General features: G+C 42.9%; 1 protein-coding gene across 11 annotated transcripts in view; it reads right to left on the bottom strand.

The window, feature by feature from the left end:
* LOC137382536 (membrane-associated phosphatidylinositol transfer protein 2) overlaps positions 1-24,697 on the bottom strand; it is a 512,884-nt gene that overhangs the window by 59,348 nt on the left and 428,839 nt on the right. For all 11 annotated transcript variants that reach the window (XR_010977216.1, XM_068054553.1, XM_068054552.1 and 8 more), the window contains 5 exons: positions 22,237-22,332; positions 17,646-17,753; positions 13,263-13,330; positions 4,926-5,170; positions 1,098-1,287 (listed from right to left, as the gene is read on the bottom strand). Coding sequence is in view for 10 of the 11 variants with exons in the window: in XM_068054553.1 (XP_067910654.1) it covers positions 1,098-1,287; positions 4,926-5,170; positions 13,263-13,330; positions 17,646-17,753; positions 22,237-22,332 (707 nt within the window). In the remaining variant the exon portion in view is untranslated. The remainder of the gene's footprint in view (positions 1-1,097; positions 1,288-4,925; positions 5,171-13,262; positions 13,331-17,645; positions 17,754-22,236; positions 22,333-24,697) is intronic.

Genomic DNA, 24,697 nt, shown 5'->3' with positions numbered 1-24,697 from the left:
AACTGCAATCTGTTGCTTTAAGCTCAATCAGTAATAAGAAACACAACAGCTGCATGAGGAAGATAATGAATCCTATTCCTGTTCACCGATATAACTGTTCTGGAAAAATACCCCAGCCCCATTAGTTAACCTTTAAGCCAGATTTTAATCAGTAGAAGATCCAAGAGTTGTATAATAATTAATAATTATTTTTTGATGAATGAAAAACAAACATTAATTTACCGAAGGCCATTGGTTTTCACAGAAAACCAGGCAGAAGCAGAGAATATGATCCCCAGATAATAGGTAAGGAACCCATGTGATACAGAAACCTAAATTATTCACCATAAAACAGTGGGCTGAGAGCAAGACAGCACCTGGTTTGTCCATTACCTGCACACTCACAACACTGCCTCTCCTGCTTCTGTTCTGGCTCTCACATTACTGAAGCAGAGTGCATCAAATCCCAGGATTCCCAATCCCCACAAAGGGCAGGATTTTCCCTACGGGCTTCTGAACCCCACTGTCAGGCTCATATGCGCGTTAGAAACCCGCACTGTGTGGGAAACAGTCACTCATTGTGATTTGTCCAGAGGTGGGCTTGTTGTCCAATTAAGGATGGCAGATGGGCTCTCGAAGCTGGAGGGCTAATCAGAGGTCTTCCAGCTTGAAGGGAGCAGCAGGCTCTGATGGCAGGTAAGTAAGGGAGAGGGCGTCCCAAAATGGAGCAGCCCTCTTCCTTTTGTTTTATAGTTTAAATTAAAAAATGGCTTTTGCATCCAGGCCACCTGGAGGGGGTGTGGGGGGGGGGGGGGGGTGAGGGGGAAGGGGGAGAACCCCTCTACAGGGCCTCTAGGCCGTCATGCAGTGCTGGTCCGAGTCTACTCCCAGTCTGCTGCCAGAAGGCCTTCTCCAGGTGCCCAAAGTGGCCCCCTCTGCCTGTGGTAACCTGCAGACCGACTGGAAAATCCCAGAGGCGGGATGAAGCCAGGAAACCAGCACACTGGCCAGTAGGGCTATTTTTAGCTCCTGTCCACCTCCAATCTTGGCCCTGGCAGGGCTTAAAAATTCAGCACAAAGATATCGTTAAAGATTTTCCCTTTACGTATACTACTGACCTGACCACTGAAGGAAACACCCTCCTGTGATTTGATGAACTCACTGTACACCTGATTTGCTCTGAAAATCACTGTAGCAACAGCCTCCTGGTACTGAGGTGATGATGTTGCCAACAAAGGAAGTGCTGCCAGTGGAATGTGATCCTGGCTGTTTGACAAACAGCTTTCGTCGTAGCTCATGGGACTGAGGCTGGAAGAGCAAAATTTCTTTGAATAAAGAGAAGCTGTAAGGCTATTTGAAAAAAACTTGGCACTTTACCTTTTGAATCACTGTGAATACTGAAGTTCAACAAACAAAGAAATTAAAGAGAAACATTTAAGCAGTGAAGTCATTTTTCACACCAAATACATGAGAGCTACAAATACTTTAAACTGCACTTAAAAATTAAAAGACCAATAGGATTCTTCGCACTTACTGTATTGTATGTTTGCAGTAATTGACCTGAAGCTAATGCTTCAGGTGCCAATGGCAAATATTGAATATAAAAATAAATGTGGTTTAAAGCTGCTTGTGTGAAGCAGCTGTTCCTAGATTAATGCAATACTGCATGCCTGTTCTTGGTTTATAACGTAAGCATACTACACAATATTTTGGTTATAACATGGAAGAGTTTATTTTTCTCTTTTACTCACAGAAAAACAAGATTTACTATTGGTTTTATTGATGCTTTTGGTGTATAAATATCCTAATGATTGTACAGCTCAAGAAAAGCTCTATGAACAGGTGTATGTGTGTAGGTATACACTGAGAGGTCTTGACAGGGTAGATGCTGAAAGGCTGTTTCACCTGGCTGCAGAGTCTAGAATAGGGGTTAAAGTCTCAGGATGTGGGTCAGCCATTAAGGACTCAGATGAGGAGGAATTTCTTTTTTTGAAGGTTGTGAATCGTTGGAATTCTTTACCCCAGGGAGCTGTGAATGCTCAGTCATTGAATATATTCAAGACATAAATCAATAGATTCTTGGAAACTAAGGGAATTAAGGGATCTTAATTAAGGTTTTTGACAAGGTCCCACATGGCAGACTGGTTAAAAAAATAAAATCCCATGGGATCTAGGGAAATGCAGCAAGGTGGATACAAAATTGGCTCAGTGGCAGGAAACAAAGGTTTTTTTTTTAGATTAGAGATACAGCACTAAAACAGGCCCTTCGGCCCACCGAGTCTGTGCCGAACATCAACCACCCATTTATACCAATCCTACACTAATCCCATATTCCTACCAAACATCCCCACCTGTCCCTATATTTCCCCACCACCCACCTACACCAGTGACAATCCACAATGGCCAATTTACCTATCAACCTGCAAGTCTTTTGGCTTGTGGGAGGAAACCGGAGCACCCGGAGAAAACCCACGCAGACACAGGGAGAACTTGCAAACTCCACACAGGCAGTACCCGGAATCGAACCCGGGTCCCTGGAGCTGTGAGGCTGCGGTGCTAACCACTGCGCCGTTAATTGTAGACAGCTGTTTTAGGACTGGTGTGCTGTTTCCAGTGGCATTCCGCAGGGCTCAGTAGTGGGTCCCCTGCTTTTTTTGTGCTGCATATTAATGATTTGGATATAAGTGTGGGGGCATGATCAAAAAGTTTGCAGACGACACAAAGATTGGCCGTGTGGTAGATCGTGAGGAGGATAGCTATAGGCTTCAGGAAGATATTGGTGGTCTGGCCAGATGGGCAGAAAAGTGACAAATGGAATTCCACTTGGAGAAGTGTGAGGTGCATTTGGGGAGGTCAAACAAGGCAAAGGAATACGTGATTAATGGGAAAACACTGAGAAGTGTAGAGAAAGTAAGGGACCTTGGAGTGAATGTCCACAGATCCCTGAAGGTAGCAGGACAGGTCGATAAGGTGGTTAAGAAGACATATGGAACCTGCTCTACATTGGGGAGACCAAACGCAGACTGTGTGACCGCTTTGCGGAACACCTCCAGCTCAGTCCGCAAGCATGACCCCGAGCTTCCTGTTGTTTGCCATTTCAGCACTGCCCCTTGCTCTCATGCTCACATCTCTGTCCTGGGATTGCTGCAGTGTTCCAGTGAACATCAACACAAGCTCGAGGAACAGCATCTCATTTACCATTTAGGCACGCTACAGCCTGCCGGACTGCATATTGAGTTCAATAATTTCAGAGCATAACGGGCCCTCCCATTTTACTTTTATTATTAGTTATTTTTTCTTTTTACTTATATACTTATTTTTGGTTTTTTTTGTGTTTATTTCATTTTAGCTTGTTCAGTTTGCTTACCCACTGTTTTTTTTCATATTTGTACTTACAGCTTTTGAATTTTCAGTCCGTTAACACCCTATCTGTACTAATGCTTTGTCTTTCAACACACCATTAACATATTGTTTGCCTTTGCTCCATGACCTTCTGGTCAGCTATTCTGTGACCTTGTCCTATCTACACCTTCTCCTTTGTTATCTCTTGCCCCACCCCCACTTTACTTGCTTATAACCTTTCACATTTCTAATATTTGCCAGTTCTGAAGAAGGGTCACTGACCTGAAACGTTAACTCTGCTTCTCTCTCCACAGATGCTGCCAGACCTGCTGAGTATTTCCAGCATTTCTTGCTTTTATTTCAGATTTCCAGCATCCGCAGTATTTTGCTTTTATATTATATATATTATATGGAATCCTTTCCTTTAATAGCCGAGGTATAGAATACAAGAGCAGGGAGGTTATGCTAGAACTGTATAACTCATTGGTTAGGCCACAACTTGAGTACTGAGTGCAGTTCTGGTCACCTCATTACAGAAAGGATGTAATTGCACTAGAGAGGGTACAGAGGAGATTTACGAGGATGTTGCCAGGACTGGAAAAATGCAGCTATGAGGAAAGATTGGATAGGCTGTTCTCCTCGGAACAGAGAAGGCTGAGGGGAGATCTGATTGAAACGTACAAAATTTTGAGGAGCCTGGATAGAGTGGAGGTGAAGGGTCTATTCACCTTAGCAGAGAGGTCAGTGATGAGGGGGCATAGATTTAAAGTGATTGGTAGAAAAATTAGAGGGAGATGCGGAAACACTTTTTCACCCAGAAGGTGATGGGGGTCTGGAACTCACTGCCTGAAAGGGTAGTTGAGGCAGAGACCCTCAGCTCATTCAAAAGGATTCTGGATATGCACCTCGAGTGCCGTAATCTGCAGGGCTACGGACCAAATGCTGGAAGGTGGTATTAGAATAGGTGGATCGTTTTTCAGCTGGCACAGACACGATGGGCCAAGTGGCCTCTTTCTGCGCCTTAAACTTTCTATGATTATGATTCTATCTGGGGATAGGGTGAGAAAGTGGAGTTGAGATAGAAGATCAGCCATGATTTTAGTGAATGGTGGAACAGGTTCGAGGGGCCATATGGCCTACTCCTGCTCAAACTTCATATGTTCTTAGGTACAATAGTGTATGAACAGGTGTATGTCTATGAGTTTAACAGTGTACAAATAGGGATGTAGGTGTAGGTTTAACAGTGATAATATAAAGCTTGTGTGGTATTAACTAACAAATTTATTCGTTTTAACTATTTAATCACTTGCGTATTTAGATACCATGATCAAAATTAAATAGCACTTCACAATGTTCGGGATGGTGGTTGTTCCGTTTTGTACAATTTAACAGATTCTAAATAAAGGGGAAAAGCATTTGAATATTACCTGCCTTTTCAATATAAACATGCACATAAACTCTCAATGCATTTAGGAATGGGTTACATAGTATTAACAAATATTTGCTAGCTACCAAGGATGATGTAAATTTCATATTGGACTCAAATTGTATTTCTCATGGCCACTAACTATATCCATGTGCACCACACCAGCTGGAAAACTCACTTTGATACCAGTGAAAAGGCTTCAGAGCAGATGGCTGGGCACGGAACCAGCTTGACCGCAATGTGGCCAAGACCCGCAGGGAAGTGTACTCTCATCACCGTGTCAAAGACAGAGGTTATGGTGTTGACATCAGCCTGCTTGGAGGTTTGGTCTCCACTGCCAGGGTCCAGAATGTTGCCACCATGCAATATGAGCACCAGGACGTGAATCTTGCAAGATTGCAAAGGTTGCTGTGATGCTCCATCCTAAGAGAAAAATGTAACAAATTATAAGGGAATTTCTTTTCTCCTGTCTACTCTGATTTGCTATTGTACATTAAAAAAACCGTTTGGTTAAGATACTCACCACTGAAGTGATAAGTGTGGTCTAGTGATTAACAGTGTGGGGGGAAGCAATATTGCTAGGATTGATTTCAGCACACCAGAACAACTCTGATAAACATCAAAAAGATTATTTTAAATATTGCAGTCCTAATGGAGTTAATTTGTTTATATTAACAGTTTAGATCAGTTTAACAACACTGACAAATTATGATCCAAGATGGTGGAAGATGTAAATTATTTGAAAGCGACAGTAGTCTGATAGATATCGAAAGCTCATCTGGTGCCAATAATCTTAAATTGTTTAATATCTGTTAGGTGAGTTAACGAGGACTGTTGAAACAAATACAAATAAAATTCTGAACATGATTTACCGACAATTTTCAAACAAATCCACAATTGCAAAAGCCTCACCTTAGCCCATATTTTAGCTCAGGTCTAACATCACACTCCAAAGATTCACACACGAGAACCAGGAACGTTCCAATACTACAATTGTAGGATATATAATCATGATAGCTAAGGTAATGTACCCAATCATACAGCTTCAGAAACACTCCTCAGAAACACACGACAAACTATATTGTGCACGAAGCCAAGATAAACACACCAATTTAAAGCCTACACAGTTATATCCACATATTTAATCAACACTTCATTCATGCTGCAAGCTCCTGATCAGAGACATTTCATTCCAATGATTTTTGATCAGGTTCTATGCTATATTTTGAAGGCTAGCAATAAATAAAATTGCTTTGTGTAAATTTCTCTGCAATGATTAAAAGATATATGTAAAAATTCTAAAAATCATCAAACTTAACAAAGGGTACATAAGAAATTTAAAGATAGGCTGTCAGTTTATGTTGAATAAAGAGAGCAACCATTCTTTTAACATGAACATTACTTTAAATTGCAATAAAACTCAAAACAAATGCTTAAGTTAAAAACCTTAAAACGATCATAAAACAAACATCTGATACATAAGGCCATCCTTTTAATGAACTATTAAGGCAGGGAAGGCAAAGGATTAAAAGGTAAATAAGCAGCCTGCTCCATGCACAATCACCAGCTAATGGTGCAATTAGTTTAGTCAGTTGTTGACAGGTTGTGAGATGAGACAGGTCAAAATAACTCTGGAGGAGGGAGAAGCATTTCTCTGACTACTGATTGTGGAGTAGCAATGCCAGATGTGGAGGTGTTCACTGCTCTGCAATTTCGTGCTCTGTCTTGCTGGTTGAAGGAAACTGTGCGCAATACCAGACACGGCAGGAAAGATACTAAATGAGAGACAATGCAAACTCTGGTCCATTATTCTCTTCCAATGTCAAGTTACTAATTTCAGCTAGAAGCAACACAAAGGATAGTAATACAAGAATCAAAACAAACCTTTACCAAACCATCACGTTATTGGAACAAACAACATAGGAAACATTTTACAAGCGAAGCGAGTTGTCTTAGATTCACTGAGATGCTATAAATGCAACACCAATTGATTGATGGAGAAGATTCTTTCGAGTAAAATCCTTGCAGTCAATATAGAAAGCATATGCCCATAATCTAATCAATAAAATTAACAATAGCATTATAGGGTGTATTTAATGCATACAGAAGCACAGTACAATTCTAAAGTGTATTTACATAAATACAATTTCACAATTGGGTATCAAAAAGAGTTATTTCAAAAAGACATTTGCTAGCTTATATGGCAAACCTGCAAATTATGATGATAGCATATTAAAGAGACAAATCAGGGGTTCAGCACACACATAACCTTCCTACTTGTGTAGTTTAGACCACTTTAACCAGCTTCCCGGAACTTTCTATAGCATTGACTGAAAATAGACTGAACCTTCCCCACCATCGCTTGCAAGCATCCCAGTATGTCAAAAAACAGCAACTTGAAGTAATTACGGGACATAGCTCAGAACTAGTGATTCCGTAGTAATATCACCATATCGGAGCCATACAGACCAGGAAAGTCCTGGCTAGACAGTCAGTCTGTGTGGGTAGCTGATGTCAGCAAGGGCAGTAATAGGAAGGTGACAACTGGCTACCATACATGTGTTAGGGAAGGAAAGAGAATATCAGGGTTCCTGCTCCTATCTAATAATCCTTGCATGTATAGCCAGGGTTGAGCTCGCTGTGATGCTTGCTCCAGTTGCATAACCTGCTAACACTCACTGGCTCACATGTAGGCAAAGAATTGGAGGGTGATAGTTGCCTGTGGTGTCGTATTCCAGGGAAGGGAATACAGTATGCAGGAGAGGAGAGGAGAGTAAGAGGTGGAGAAAAAGAAATATCAATTGAGCGAGGAACAAATATCAACCAACAGCTCAAATTCTGCTTGCAAGCAAACACACCCACAGTAAAACTTTCTTTCTTGCACACAGCAGAAAAGTTTAATTATCTAGTTAGTATATTGCTCAAGTCAATACGCTCAGGAAGCTGTAAGGACACTAAAACTACAGCTTTAATGTTATTTGCTGTTGAAACACTTGTAACTGTAATCTTTGGTATACAGGTACTGACACTTATTTTTAACAGGGCTGTGTTTCTGCATGAGAATACAGGCCAGTCAGGAAACCACATAAACTGCATGAAGAGTATTCTTGCAGAAAGTACATCATATCAACAAAGGTTGCCGGAAAGGCTAATCATCTCTTTGTAATATTGTAACACGATAGACCATGAAATTGATAGACACCCATACACAAGTGCTGTTAATGTAGCAGCATTTTGAATTGTTTTACACTATACAAATCATACAAAACTGTGTGTGATAATTAATGCAGCTAATTAAATGGCAGATTTGAAAAGTCTCCTTTGCAATAATGTGGATGAGTGAAGCTGTTGTGTCCTAAACAAGCCATAGTTTTATTTCTGTAAGCAACATGTATGGAATCACAATCCTGCAAACCAGTAAGTGTTGTTTCACATAATTCTAATCTTCACACAGGTAATCTGGCAGCCATGTGGGCACTGGACTTAACATGCAATTACAATTTATCACCCTTCACTGCACTTTTCTACACAAGATCTGCAGTAACAGTAGCATTTCCAAAATAGCATATATCTCAGTATCAATATTAGTCCAGACACTACTGTAGGTGATATTAGCATGTTAGTGTGACATTCCTTGGTTTGCTGTTTGAAAATAAACAGGAATTTAACACCTGCATTAAAAGTTCATCCACTACTCTCAGCAATAGTGATTTCCAAACTATTAACACCAAAATCGTGGAAACTTGGTCAGAAAATTAATTACAAAAAAAAGCAAATCTTTTTACAATTAACAGATTTCAGCTTCAATGATGTGGGCTCTAAACAAACACAAGCAGTGATGGTCCCTGTTCCAAAGGGAATCAAGGGATAAGGGGATAGGGCAGGAACATGGAATTGAGGTGGATGATCAGCCATATTCCTGCTCCTATTTCTTATGTTCCTTCTGTGGAATCCCAGAATCTAATAGAGTGGATAATATAGTGGGTAAGTAACAGCACCTTTTCTATCAGTGGGTTGTAATGGAGGGAGGTTAGTAGAGCTGTTGCCAACCTTTAACCCTCCAGGAGTACGGACACAAGTACAGCCAGCAGCAGTACCTAGAATCTCCAGCATTTTTCTGATCACAGCTTCAATAGATCCCGAACAGCAGCCTCCTCTGCAGGGAGCACTGACAGCATTTTGTACTGTAAACATAGTAACTGGAGACTTATGTTGATATGTCAATCTTTATAGATATAAAAATCTTAAACTGATAATCTCAATTATTGCTTTTTTGTGGAGGAGCTGAGGACTTGTTTTTAGTTTAAATTGCAGACGAAAATATTGTGAAAGTGCTGGTTGTTTTCAATATCACTGCTAGACTTCAGATAGAGGGATAGAGTGCAGACTTTGCACGAAAAAAGCCTATTTGAATCTCAGTTATGTCGAATATTTCAAGTCATGAAGTAGGAATTTCCGGTACCCTAGCATTTACAAGATGGAACACTGGCTGTGGAAGTGAAACTTGCCAAGTCACAGCTCAGGAATAGCAGAAAGTGAACCTGTTGCCAACTGGTCAAATAGTAGTACAGAAAGAGACAGTGAACACGTTGCCACAGGAGTCAGCCTTGACTCAGTGGTAACACTCTCACCTCTGACTCAGAAGGTTGTGGGTTCAAGTCCCCCTCCAGAAACTTCAGAACATAATCTAGGCCGACACTCTAGTACAGTACTGAAGGAGTGCTGCACTGTCGGAGGGGGCAGTACTGAGGAAGTGCTGAGGGACCACTGCGTTGTCGGAGGGGTAGCGCTGAGGGAGAGCTGCACAGTCGGAGGGGCAGTGCTGAGAGCTGCACTGTCGGAGGGGTAGCGCTGAGGGAGAGCTGCACAGTCGGAGGGGCAGTGCTGAGGGAGAGCTGCACTGTCGGAGGGGCAGTGCTGAGAGATGCACTGTCGGAGGGGCAGTGCTGAGGGAGAGCTGCACTGTTGGAGGGGCAGTGCTGAGGGAGCATTGTTGGAGGGGTTTTAACTGAGGCCCCATTTGCCCTCTCAGGTGGACATAAAAGATCCCACGGCACTCTTCAAAAAGCAGGGGCATTCCCCCAGTTCTTCCTGACCAATATTTATCTCTCAACCAACACCCCTAAAAACAGATTATCTACTCACAGGGTTGAGTGGCCAAAGATGAAAAGGTCTGAAAATTAATGGTCAAAGACAAAAAAGTCTGAAATTTTTTGTGGACAAGGTAGCATGTAAATTATAGCACTGTTAATGATCTGTAATGAATGCAAATGCTTCCAGGCCACTTCAAGTGTGAGGAAATATTAGTTTTCCACATGATTACCTTAGATTACCATCAAGACAGTGGACCAATGCATTTGTATAAAATCACCAAAGTGACCTCAGCATTCCAACATTTCAGCTTTTAATACAGTTAGTGCATCATGTAATTATGAAGGATGAAATAAATTTTAACACCAGAACGGAGGGGCGGCACAGTGGTTAGCATCGCAGCCTCACAGCTGCAGGGACCCGGGTTCGATTCTGGGTACTGCCTGTGTGGAGTTTGCAAGTTCTCCCTGTGTCTGCGTGGGTTTTCTCCAGGTACTCCGGTTTCCTCCCACAAGCCAAAAGACTTGCAGGTTGATAGGTAAATTGGCCATTATAAATTGTCACTAGTATAGGTAGGTGGTAGGGAAATATAGGAACAGGTGGGGATGTTTGGTAGGAATATGGGATTAGTGTAGGATTAGTATAAATGGGTGGTTGATGGTCGGCACAGACTCGGTGGGCCGAAGGGCCTGTTTCAGTGCTGTATCTCTAATCTAATCTAATCTAATCTAAACAGAGTTCCAATTTTTTAAAAAAGCCTGCCGGAAAACCACGAAGCTGCCTCGAAGCTGGGAAGCAGTAGTTCCTACTCGCAGCATCTGACCATTCCGACTTTTGGGTCTGAAGGTGGAAACTGCAGGGATGTCCAACCTTTTTGCGTGGGGGGCCACATTACAATTTTTGTCCTACATAGGGGGCTGGTGAGCAAATTTCGGAAAGATTAATGCATTGGAAATGTATTTTACTATTAATCAAAACAACAAAAAATGTGCATTTTTGTGAACAAGCTTTAAATGAGATTAATTTATTAACTTACTTTCTCATCACTAAGTTGAATACTGATTTAGTGAGATACCTGGCATTGTTTTTGCTTGCACAAGTAGTCAATGTCTTCCCTCACACTTGATGTCGCGATGTGGAGTATTCCGGATAGATGTCCATCTGTCAGGAGTGATCTTGATCGCTCTCTCCCCTCTCTCACTCTGTGTCTGTCTCTCTCCCCCACTCTCTGTGTTAGTGTGTTTCACTCACTTTTCCCTCCATGTCTCTGTATCTCTCTCTTTCCCCCCTCCCTCTCTGTGACCCCCCCTTTTCTGTGGCTCCCCTCTCTCCCCGGCCTCTCTCTCACTCTGCGCTGATTTAAAAAGCTGCCTTAATCTCTATGTGTGCTCCCTCAGTGCCACTCGGCGCGCCACTCCGCGCCCCCCCCCCTCCCCACCCGCCTCTGGCTGTGTACTGGCCCACTTCCTGTTCTCCCCTCGGCCTCTCTCTCTCCCCTGCAGCAACCATTCCTGCTCACTCACCAAACCACCTGAAAACAGTAGGGGTGGCCAATCCCAGCACGCCTGCACCGAAAACTGCCAATGAGCACTCACTCCGCCCAGGCAGCCTGCTGTCAGTCGTAGACACTAACCAATCACAGACAGGGCCGGATTGAAAGCTTTGGTGGGTTGGAAGATTTCCAAAACCCTAATATCAGAAATTTCTCAACCCTGTACTCATTATCATAATGCTGTTTGTGGCAGAAACTTCAGAACATAATGTAGGCCGACACTCCAGTACAGTACTGAAGGAGTGCTGCGCTGTCGGAGGGGGCACTACTGAGGAAGTGCAGAGGGACCACTGCACTGTCGGAGGGTAGTGCTAAGGAAGAGCTGCACTGTCGGGAGTACTTCATTGGCTGTGAAGTGCTGTACGATGTCCTGAGGTGGTGAAAGCTGTTATTTAGATGCAGGCTATCTCTTTCTTTATCCTGCCTGCCTGTCTGGAATGGAAAGCACATCAGCAACAGAGATATTTACATTGTGATGGTGAGAGAAGAGGCAAGAGAAATGTTCTGGGCTTTAAGAGTTATTGAGGAGATACAGATGAATCGGAACTCTGGTGTCCTGAGGAGAGAGGCAATTCTCTAAATTCACCACATTATCGCTCAGCTCTGGGCAACAGAAATACAACAAATTTTATTTGCACTGGGCATATTTCTTCCACAATATCCAAAGAAGTTATTCCCCAATATACTGTTTTCATTCACAGAGTTATTTACAGCATAGGAGGCCATTCAGCCCATCGAGACAATGCCGGCTCTCCGCGGAGCAATCCAGACAGTCCAACTCCCCCGCTCGTTTCCCATTGCCCTGCAAGTCTACAGTCTTGTCAAGTCTCAGAAGCTGAAATTTATTATGTTCGTTTTAATTCACTGGATGTTGTAATTTCAGATGAAATGAGATTAATGTGGATTAATTTGTATCATCATTACGATGTGGCAAACAGTTCTGTTCAGAGCAACTGCTGGTTGTTCAGGGTTGGCATTGAAGTGAGGGGCCTCTTTTCAGATGGGTTTCTAGCATGTTGAAAATTAAATCCCTTCAGCCAAAATTCGCTTGAGAATTCCTACAATTTCAAATTTATCAATAAGCTCTACTTTAAGTTGATTCAGAATCAGGCAATTGAGATTATTTGATAGATTTCAAATAACTTAAAAGCCATGACTATGTAGTAATTTATAGCAGTGACCATTTTTCATCTATGAGCTACTAAATAGCTTTGAGTTGTTTACGGTAATTTTTTTTCTGCGTCTGTTTTTTACGGTGAATCTTGTATGCCAAGATAGAAATGCCATTGCTGGGTAACAAATCATTTTTGGCAATTTTTTTCAAACCATAATATCAAGCACTTGCAGATCAGACAGACCACAGGACAGAAAGAGGGTAAAGCTCCCGTTACATTGTCCCAACAATGCATCTTAATCCCAGCCTCCGAAGAGCACTGTTGCAGCATTTCATTTTCTCACATCATTTATTTTTCTGACATTATTGAGATTGTCCCATTTCATGCCAAATTATAACTCATCCTTATGCAGTCTCACACATCTCATCAGAGCTTGTTTCAAAATAGTATGCACAGAACAGGTCGTACGTAGCGCACAGAGTAGGGGAAATCTAATATTACACACAAAAAATTAATGAATATAAAGTTCACACAACAGGAATGGGGTTTTAATTGACTTGATTCTGTAATGGCTTCTGGCATGATCAGAACCTCAAAACTGAATTGCTAACCTGTACTTGCCTGCTAGTTAATCTTTCTCCCATACACAATTTTTTTTATGTTCGTTCCCCCCACTCCCAGGTACGGATATCAAAGTAACATAACAACAATTTATATTTATGTAGCATCTTTAATGTAATAAAACATCCCAGCATACCTCAATATGATTGAGCTGCTCCACACTGGAAGGAACATAGTCTGTCAATTGTCCTTGATACAAGTCACCTGGAGGAGAAAAATGATTCAGTAACAGGACACTCATACTTTGAGTAATGTGGGCAGGACTTACAGAATCACCAAAGAAATTGTGCTGACAAACCACCTTTAACACTTTATGGCCCCTTATTAGTAGATTTGTTACTTTCTTTATATTATACTACTCACAAGGACAACTTAATTATTTTATTTCTGGAGTCAGCCTTCGCTCGAGCGATCTCTCTCTCGCTTCCAAGTCAGAAAATTGTGGGTTCAAGCCCCACTCCAGAGACCTGGGCACATAATTTAGGCTGATACTCAGAGGTACCAACATTCAGATGAGACATTAAACTGAGGCCCTGTCTGCCCTCAGGTGGATGTAAAAGATTCCACAATACTATTTCAAAGAAAAGCAGGGGAGTTTCTCTTGGTTTCTTGACCAATATTTATCCCACAACCAACATTGCTAAAACAGATTACCTGGTCATTATTACACTGCTGTTTGGAGGACCTTGCTGTGTATACTTTTGCTGCCACGTATCCTACATTACAACAGTGACTGCAGTCCAAAAGTACTTCATTGGCTGTAAAGCAATTTGGGATGTCCTGAGGTCGGGAAAGGTGTTATAGAAATGCAAATTCTTTCTATCAAAATTCACAGCAACAAATGTTGCTTCTTAAAGTATGACTCGTACTGGAGTCTGTGTGTGGTGCATTAAGCACTGGATACTGCAAAAGCTATGGGCCCTGACAATATTCCGGCAATAGTACTGAAGACCTGTGCTCCAGAACTTGCCGCGCCCCTAGCCAAGCTGTTCCAGTACAGCTACAACACTGGCATCTACCCTGCAATGTGGAAAATTGCCCAGGTATGTCCTGTACACAAAAAGCAGGACAAGTCCAACCCGGCCAATTACCGCCCCATCATCAGTAAAGTATTAGTTTAGTTTAGTGATACAGCACTGAAACAGGCCCTTCGGCCCACCGAGTCTGTGCTGACCATCAACCACCCATTTATACTAATCCTACACTAATCCCATATTCCTACCACATCCCCACCTGTCCCTATATTTCCCTACCACCTACCTATACTAGGGGCAATTTATAATGGCCAATTTACCTTCCAACCTGCAAGTCTTTTGGCTGTGGGAGGAAACCGGAGCACCCGGAGAAAACCCACGCAAACACAGGGAGAACTTGCAAACTTCACACAGGCAGTACCCAGAATTGAACCAGGGTCGCTGGAGCTGTGAGGCTGCAGTGCTAACCACTGTGCCGCCCATGATGGAAGGTGTCATCAACAGTGCCATCAAGCGGCACTTGCTTAGCAATAACCTGCTCAGTGACACTCAGTTTGGGTTCAGCCAGGGCCACTCAGCTCCTGACCTCATTACAGCCTTGGTTCAAACATGGACAAAAGAGCTGAACTCAAGAGGTGAGGTGAGAGTGACTGCCATTGACATCAAGGCAGCATTTGACCGAGTATGGCATCAAGGAGCCCTAGCAAAACTGAGGTCAATGGGAATCAGGGGGAAAACCCTCCGCTGGCTGGAGTCATACCTAGCACAAAGGAAGATGGTTGTGGTTGTTGGAGGTCAATCATCTGAGCTCCAGGACATCACTGCAGGAGTTCCTCAGGGTAGTGTCCTCGGCCCAAACATCTTCAGCTGCTTCATCAATGACCTTCGTTCAATCATAAGGTCAGAAGTGGGGATGTTCGCTGATGATTGCACAATGTTCAGCACCATTCGTGACTCCTCAGATACTGAAGCAGTCCGTGTAGAAATGCAGCAAGACCTGGACAATATCCAGGCTTGGGCTGATAAGTGGCAAGTAACATTCGCGCCACACAAGTGCCAGACAATGACCATCTCCAATAAGAGAGAATCTAACCATCTCCCCTTGACATTCAACGGCATTACCATCGCTGAATCCCCCACGATCAAAATCCTAGGGGCTACCATTGACCAGAAACTGAACTGGAGTAGCCATATAAATACCGTGGCTACAACAGCAGATCAGAGGCTAGGAATCCTGAGGCGAGTAACTCACCTCCTGACTCCCCAAAGCCTGTCCACCATCTACAAGGCACAAGTCAGCAGTGTGATGGAATACTCTCCACTTGCCTGGATGGGTGCAGCTCCAACAACACTCAAGAAGCTCGACACCATCCAGGACAAAGCAGCCCGCTTGATTGACACCCCATCTACAAACATTCACTCCCTCCACCACCGACGCACAGTGGCAGCACTGTGTACCATCTACAAGATATACTGCAGAAATGCACCAAGGCTCCTTAGACAGCACCTTCCAAACCCACGACCTCTACCAACTAGAAGGACAAGGTCAGCAAATACATGGGAACACCACCACCTGCAAATTTCCCTCCAAGTCACACACCATCCTGACTTGGAACTATATCGCCGTTCCTTCACTGTCGCTGGGTCAAAATCCTGGAACTCCCTTCCTAACAGCACTGTGGGTGTACCTACCCCACATGGACTGCAGCGGCTCAAGAAGGCAGCTCACCACCACCTTCTCAAGGGCACCCACATCCCATGAATGAATAAAAAAAAGCCAAAGCACCATGGCTACTGCTTCTGTCAGAACATTCCCCATATGCTGAGCTCTTAAATTCAGGCAGGTCACCAAGTTGAGGGGAACCCTGAACTCCCGCCAATGGTATAATGTGTAAACGCCTACAGAAAAGTAAGAGAGGTCCCCAACAAGGAACTCAATGAATCACAGCTCTCCAGAACCCCTAGAAGGGGGAGGCGGTGGTGTAATGGTAATGTCACGAAACTAGTAAATCCAGAGGCCCTGGCTAATGCCCTGGGGACACGGGTTCAAATTCCACCACAGCAGCTGGTGAAATTTGAATTCAATTAATTACTAACAAAAAAAATCTGGAATGGAAAACTAGTCTCAGTAATGGCGTCATCGATTGTCATCCTTTCGGGAAGGAAATCTGCTGTCCTTACCTGGTCTGGCCTACATGTAACTCCAGACCCACAGCAATGTGGTTGACTCTTAACTGCCCTCTGAAATGGCCAAGCAAGCCACTCAGTTATCAAGGGCAATTAGGGATGGGCAACAAATGCTGGCCTTGCCAGCGACACCGACATCCCATGAAAGAATAAAAATTAACTTTCCCATACAGCCACCCAACTGCATTCTGAAGGAAGCACTGGCACTGAAACATACAGTTCAAGTTCAATCCTCAGCTTGTACTGAGTTAGCTAATGTTGGTTGAGACCAGAGATGGATGATCAAATTGGTCTTGGCACCCTACACTAGCAGCCATTCTAATTCAAACTGTGATAACAACCCCTGGCTAGAAAGCTCAAGTGTGTGGGCTTTGGGCTCTACCATTCATGGAAGAATAGCCTGCCAACACTAATTGTCCTGGCCACATAAGAAGAATGACCCCCAAGCTGCCAACCCCTATGCCAGAAAACATCTGTTTTTCAGGAGAACGATGGGGGGAATTGAAAAAACGGAACTAAGAGTCAGCCCGTGGAACACAGGATTAGTCTCCTTAAGAGTAGAGAAGGTTAATAGGAGATTTAATTGGTGTTCCAAATTGTGACAAAGATTTAAGATAATTGGCAAAAAAGCTGGGAACATGGGAACAGGAGTAGGTCACTCAGCCCATCGAGCCTGCTTCGCCATTCAATTAGATCATGGCTGATCATCTACTTCAATGCCACTTTCCCGTGCTATCCCCATATCCCCCAATGTCATTATTATCCAGATATCTATCGATTTCTGTCTTGAGCATGCTCAATGATTGAGCTTCCATAGCTCCCTGGGGTAGAGAATTCCAAAGATTCACCACCCTCTAAGTCAAGAAATTCCTCCTCATCTCAGTCTTAAATGGCCTATCCGTTATTCTGAGACTGTCACTGGTTCTAGACTTAACAGCCTGGGGAACCATCCTATCTACATCTGCCCTGCCACGGCCTCTAAGAATTTTGTAAGTTTCAATGAGATCACCTCTCATTCTTCAAAACTCTAGAGAATACAGGCCCAGTTTCCTAAACCTGTCCTCATAAGACAATCCCGCCATCCAGGGATTGCTGGAAACACAGCAAATTATGATCTGGAATGCATTGCTCGAAAGGGTTGTGGAAGCAAATTCAATAGTAACTTCCAAAAGGAAACTGTATAAGAACTTGCAAAGCAGAAATTTGCAGGGCTATGGGTAGAGGAGTGGGACTAATTGGATAGCTCTTTCCAAGAGGCTCTTTCACAGACAGGGTGGGCTGAATGATTTTATGAACTGACAGAACTGAAGCAAATTCTTTAGCACTTTTAAATAACATTGTGAACAAATTGAGCTTACTCTGGCCCTCCTCAGCTTCACCACTTGCTTCAATTTTATCAATAAGATCATTTGAATTCCATTTTGTGATTTCTTGAGGGAAGGTCTCCTCATTGTCTGAAAAATCTTCTGCGTGGATGAAAGGGAAAACATGAGGACCAAGTATGAATTATATTATTGACACTTCTGAAAGCAACAGAATTCTTTGGATGTGAATACAAAGATAAATCAAAATTCCTTAACCTCTAAATAAAAATGAACATGCTACTATAGTAAGGAAGAACATCAGGCCCATTAATCTTCACTATCTGTTACACGATGCACCACTCATCACTATCTTCCTCAATCACCTGTGATGCTAACCCCTGGCAGAAGGAGAGAAAAAGACTTGTAGCCAATTACAGGAAATCACTGGGAAATTCCTACAGCAATCAGATAATTCATCTGATCACCAACACCATTATATCCAATACAAACTCAAGCAGAGTTATCAAGAAAGATCTGTAAATAATTTTCTTATACCCCTCCTGATGTCTCACTATTCAATCTTTCACGGCACTTTTCTATTATTTAACCTAGTAACAATGTCAAGCTCATGTCTGTGATTTCCTGACTTGTCCCTCCATCCCTTTTTATAAATTGACCCTCCATTCACCACGCTTACTCCCCTGGTACAATTCCCATATTTAGTGATAGAAACAGTCCCGGATGATGTGAGTGAAAAACAAGCAATAATCAAAACAGAGAGTTCAGAAGGTGAATTAACTGCAAGTGTGAAGTCTGCCAAGTCCTACAATTTAGATTGTAAATACTAAAAGGAAAAGTCTACATCTGCTGGAGGCTGTGGAAAGAGGCAGAGTACATTGGCAACATTGCAGAGCTCAGCTGACATCATAGACAACACTGCCTGGTCAACACAGCTAGCAACGAGCACCCAATATGACACAGCAGCAGTGGGAACACACCACCATTGATTGGGTTCAGTGCAGGCTGCAGACAGCAACTCCAGCCAATAGGATTCCCCTCTGTAGGTCAGACCAATTTCAAGGTGTGTCAATGGATGCTTGGCCCTCTTTCAGTAAACTCAGATGTTGGAGCTAATGGCTGTTCAGTACTGAGATGTTGCCAATCCCACACTACAGCATGAGCAGATGGCTGGGATTGCTGCATGACTCTCTGCACATACGCATTACATTCCTGTAGTTTCTTCTGAACAAGCCAACAGAAGCAAAGAGTTGCCTCATGCAGTAAATTGCTGTACCAATTTTCCTATGGATTACTGAAAACCTAGGGAATATTTTATCCTCATCTGGTGTTGGGGAATAATAATAAATGCCATCCAAAAAAGTTGTTGCACAGTCTCCAGCTCTCAAGGTGAGGCAATGTGAACCATCCACTATTGCTTTGTGTATCCTGTCTTACAAACAAACTCAAACTGTATCAACTGTATCAACTTTGACACCTGACAAATAATGAGTACCACATCTTTATATTACACAGCGGAGGGTGTCTTCTCTCTTCTCTTAGGCAGTCCCTCGGGAACGAGGATGATTTTCTTCCACTCCAGGATTATGGGTCCTTAGGTGACTGAATAGGCCAATTCTAGATCCACACACTCTGCCACAGGTGGGGCAGGTGGTGTTTGATAAGGCGAGTGAATGGGATGCTCAAAATTCCAAACGCTCCTTCCACTGTTTGCACTTGGTCGCTGCCTGGGCATGTCGATGTTGTTTGAACTGGCTGGCACCTTCGCAGATGCTTCTTTGCATTTTGGGCGGTCTCGAGCAAGAGATTTCCATAAATCAGTTGAAATGTCACATTTTCTCAGGGAGGCTTTAAGGACATCGTTGTAGCGTTTCCTCTGCCCTCCTGGTAGCCTCTTGTCGTGATGGAGCCCAGAGCAGAAAGCTTGTTTTGGGAGCCTTGTGCCAGGCATGCGGACGATGTGGCCCACCCAGCATAACTGACTAACCATGACCAGTGTCTCGATACTGGGGATGTTGGCCTGAGAGAGGACACTGATATTGGAGCGCCTGTCCTACCACAGAATTTGGAGGATTTTGCAGAGGCACCACTGGTTATATCTCTCCAGGGCTTTGAGATGTCTGCTGTACAGTGTTCATGTTTCCGACGCATACAGGAGGGCAGATAACACTGTGGCACTGGAGACCATGAGCTTGGTGCCAGGTATGAGGTCTTTGTCATCAAACACTCTTTTCTTCAGACAAATGAAGGCTGCGCTGGCACATTGAAGGTGATGCCGAGTTTCATCGTCGATGTCTGCCCTTGTTGAGAGGAGGCTCCCAAGGTATGGGAAGTGATCCACATTGTCCAGTGGTTCTTGATAGTCGGGGGGGAGTGTTGTGCTGTGGGAGCAGGCTGGTAGAGGACTTTCGTCTTCCGGTGTTTAGCTTAAGGCCAATTCTTTTACATGCCTCCATGAATGCATCAACAAGGGTTTGAAGCTCGGCCTCTGAGTGTGCGCATATGCAAGGATTATCAGCATACTGCAGCTCGATGACAGAGGTTGGGGTGACATTGGTTCTAGACTGGAGGCGACGTAGGTTAAATAGTTTGCCACTCGTTCTATAGAGTAGATCTACTCCGACAGGGAGCTTCAAGGAGATGAGGTGGAGTGTTGCGGCGAGGAAGATGGAAAAGAGTGTTGGTGCGATGACGCAGCCTTGCTTGACCCCAGTTTGCACTCAGATTGGGTCAGTGACCGATCCATTGGCAAGGATTACAGCTTGCATGTCGTCGTGCAGTAGGCGGAGGATGGTGATGAATTTCTCTGGACAGCAGTGGACTGAACAGATGGCTTACACTTCTCACAAGTGCATCCTCTCTACAACCATTATGAGCCACTTTGTGAAAACTGGCAGGTCTTCAGCTGGTTTGCGATGGGCTATTGCCAAGGTGTTTGAAAGAGGCTTAAACATAAAATGGTGCATGGTGTGACTAGACTTTCCCATACAGTCACTTCCTTGTCATCATCTATTTACTGTTCTCATCAACCAGCCTTACCTCACATTGTCATTGAATTCCCTGATCTGTTTTCCCTATTACATAACACCACCGCTACAATCTTTCTTTGTTCAACCAATCTCTGCCCTCTGTTGCCTGACCACAACTAGAACATTTATCATTGACAGATTCACACTGTGGCAATCGATAGATAGTGCAACAATTATGATAGCTACAAAAACAGCTTTGCTAAGATCTCTGGATCAGGGCAGCTGAGTAGCAAGTTACAAGGCATCATGGAGTGTTAAAAATCGACCTTACATTCTTCAAACACACATTATCTATTACAGCTCACAATCCTTCCTTTTCACAAGATCTCAGCAATTAAAAGTGTGGGCAAAGTAGCAAAATAATCTTGCAGAAATATAATGGAATTTGGCTCTTTAGCCGATAAGCACATATAAAATACAATGTTCAGTGCCAGTGAATAAGAGAAATCAAACTGAGACATCAATCTCCCCCTTTCCACAATTTTTCACTTGAATTTATTACCTGCCTCTGAACTAATGTAGAAGTCTAAACTGACCATTAGCCACTTCACTTCTGAAACCCACTGGTAGGAACAAGTTGACTGAACAAAATTAAGTGCAGGATTTGTCTGGGCAGTATTCGAGAATCACAGGAGGACACTATTCTCTGAATTTCAGCAGGTTGATAAATGTAATCAAGTGTGTGGGGGAATAGCCATAATTTTTTTAATGGTGTACATCATTAAAAAGTTGAATCAAGTTTATAATTAACTATTACGGCTAAATATTAAATGGCACTGACAACGAAACCCCACCAACTGCATTTTCAATTAGCAACGCTTAAAAATAATCCAAGAAACTCAAGCCTTCAGAATACTGTTGTAAGTCAGAGGTATACTGCCCAATGTCCCCCATGTGCTGCTGTAGTCAGGGGTTTTACAACAGAAGGCTAATGTTGAAAATGAAGTCCCTTCTATTTAGGCTAACTCGAAATCTCCATATGAAATGATGGTAATTGCGTGACCACTCCAGCCAGGCAATGGAGAGATCGGACCAATGATTAATCTTTACTTAAGAGGCATTTGGACAGGTACTTGAATGAGAAGGGCATAGAGGGATATGGAATTAATGCAGGCAGGTGGGATTAGTATAGATAGGCATTATGGTTGGCATGGACGCGGTGGGCCGAAGGGCCTGTTTCTATGCTGTACGACTCTATGACTCTAGACCTCCCTTTGCATTCTTTACTGTAAAAGGATTCAAGTTCAGTATCAGCATTGTATGACTGGTAGATACACTGGTATTTAGTTAATCCAGTATTATGTGGCACTCCTTCACAGAAGTAATTATACAGAAATTACAAATAGGTCACCCAATATTCTCTGGTGTAGATCCTAACCAACCATCGATCAGATGCCGAGGCAACACAAATTAGTCAGTGATAAAATATACATAAAGTATATCCAAAATGCAGGAGGAAGACACTGTACCTCTGAGCCTCGCCCTGATGCTAATGCAGATTTATACTGACAATTGGGATACCTGCACTAGTACCCATCAGTACACAGAACAAGTTATCAAGGTTTCAGACCTTTTCCTTAGCACTAGCTATTCTTTACCTTGTGCATCAAAGAATTCATCATCCGAGCTGTCATCAGAATCTCGAGCAATACTCTGCATTCGCCAGTCTGCTATATTGTGACGTGAAGGACTCGCTGAGAAACAAAGAAGCACCTGTTAGAGGACAACATACTGCCGATTTAAGCATGCTGCACAAATAGTAACTGCTGAAAAGTGGTGTTATAAACAAAGTATTACATTGCATGCCAAGTGAATTGCACAACTTTTATTATATTACACACATCCAAGAATTTGGGTGGAAAAATGCAAGTAATATTCTACACACCTAAATATTGAAGTACAATGTCAGCTCTGTTACATGAAGCATAAACTAAGAACATTTGGGTTGTTCAATTTTTCGATTTATGATTATAATCCATGTTTGGTTCCTCACAAATAGTCAACATGGTGAAAGATTTACAGCATCAGGTACTAAAGCGAAGGTCATAGGAGCCTCTGTACATAAACTAGCAATCAGGGTCCATTTTATCTAGGAACTTGCTGTTATAATTAGTTCATTTGCTGTAATGGCTGGTCCGTGTTTAGATTAACAAGTTCGGATATGTATTTGGGATATCCAAATGTAATTGGTGCATTTTAGGCAGCTGATCCTGTTGCCAGGCTGACTCTAGATTAAGTCCTGGCTCAGTTACCGAAACGTTTCCAGTAAATTCAAAGTATCTGGATAATGTATTGAGGCAACGGATCGAGTGATGAGAATGCGTGTCGCTCTGCTGTTATGATAACAATCAGTTCGAAGACAATAGTGCCACTCTCGTAATCACGCATAGTGCAGTTGGAAACATTCAGATAGCAAACAGTTCAGAAGCATAAACTCGATCACAAGAAAAGCCCATAATAAGCTGCCTGCTGCCCCTGTAGCACCCTCCAGTTAATTTCAGGGCAGTTTTTGAAGTTCAGAAAATCAAATAAGCCAGATAGCTCTATATAATCTGGCTCATTCAGAAACCTTGAACTTGAACCAAATTGCCTTTCCTTGTTGCATGCTTTTCTACCATCAGCCCCAGTGTTAATGGCATCATATCTGTCTGTACTGATGTACAAGCCATAAAATATTGCAATAAAAAGGCATGGACACAAAAGATGACCTTGAATCTTAACAGGATGAACACTCAACTCTCATTCAGAAAGTCAAGAGCTCAGTTTCTGGAACTTCTTGCCACTTGAATTCCAACAGCTCTCAGTCAGATCACCAGGTGGCAACAAACCAGGGAGTGGCAATATTAAGTCAGTTGTGCCTCTGCTGATGGAGGAAGAAAAATAAAAACCACTAAGTTCAATCTGCTACTTCATTTAAAAAGGCTTCTCCTCTTCGTTCCCCACACGACAAGCTTTACGGTCATTGTGCTGCTTTAACATGGTGGGGTTCAGGACTGGGAGGGGGAGTTGAGCTGGATAGTCAACAATGCCATTTTGTATACAAACTAATACAAAATATTGGCCCAAGTGACTCAAACTAAGCTAAGGAAGAAGCTGAAAGAAACATCGGAGTCTTAGTGGACTCGACGTTTAACATATCCATCCAGTAACCAACAAACCCCTTGGAATGTTGGACTACAAGGCCAGGACAACATAACAACCATCAAAGGCAATCATGGCCAAACTGCACAGTGCTCTGATTGGATTCCACGTTAAGAAATGGATCCAGATCTGGTCACTGAGACACAAGGGGACAGTCAAGCAATGGAGACAATGCAGAGAAGAACAAGACTAATTCACTGTGCCAAAGTTCTGAATTCTGAGAAAGACTGAAGAAACTTAAGTTTTTCAGCCTTGAAATGAGACATTTGAGGTGACCATGTAAAGATATACAAGATTAAAATGCAAGAGTAGAACATGTGGGCTCAGGTTCAAATTAGTAAAAGACAAATTTAGGGCATGAAAAATCACTGGCGGACAAGATAAAGGAAAATCCCAAGGCGTTTTATAAGTATGTTAAGGGCAAGAGGATAACCAGGGAAAAAGTGGGGCCAATTAGGGATCACAGAGGCAATCTGTGTATGGAGCCGGAGGACATGGGGAGGTTTTGAACGATTACTTTTCATCTGTGTTCACTATGGAGAGGGACGATGTAGGTGTAGTGACCAGACAGGGGGATTGTGATATCCTTGAACAAATTAGCATTGTAAAAGAGGAAGTATTGGCTGTTTTAGCGGGCTTAAAAGCGGATAAATCCCCAGGCCCAGATGAGATGTATCCCAGGCTGCTATTTGAGGCAAGAGAGGAGATAGCGAGGGCTGTGACACAAATTTTCAGATCCTCTGTGGCCACAGGAGAGGTACCAGAGGATTGGAGGACAGTGAATGTGGTACCATTATTCAAGAAGGGTAGCAGGGATAAACCAGGTAATTACAGGCTGGTGAGTCTAACATCAGTGGTAGGGAAATTATTGGGAAATATTCTGAGAGACAGGATTAATCTCCACTTGGAGAGGCCGGG

This window comes from Heterodontus francisci, chromosome 23, assembly GCF_036365525.1.
Source record: "Heterodontus francisci isolate sHetFra1 chromosome 23, sHetFra1.hap1, whole genome shotgun sequence".
Taxonomy (NCBI): domain Eukaryota; kingdom Metazoa; phylum Chordata; class Chondrichthyes; order Heterodontiformes; family Heterodontidae; genus Heterodontus; species Heterodontus francisci.
Note: the sequence above shows the minus strand (reverse complement) of the source record. Positions and strands in the feature narration are given on the sequence as shown.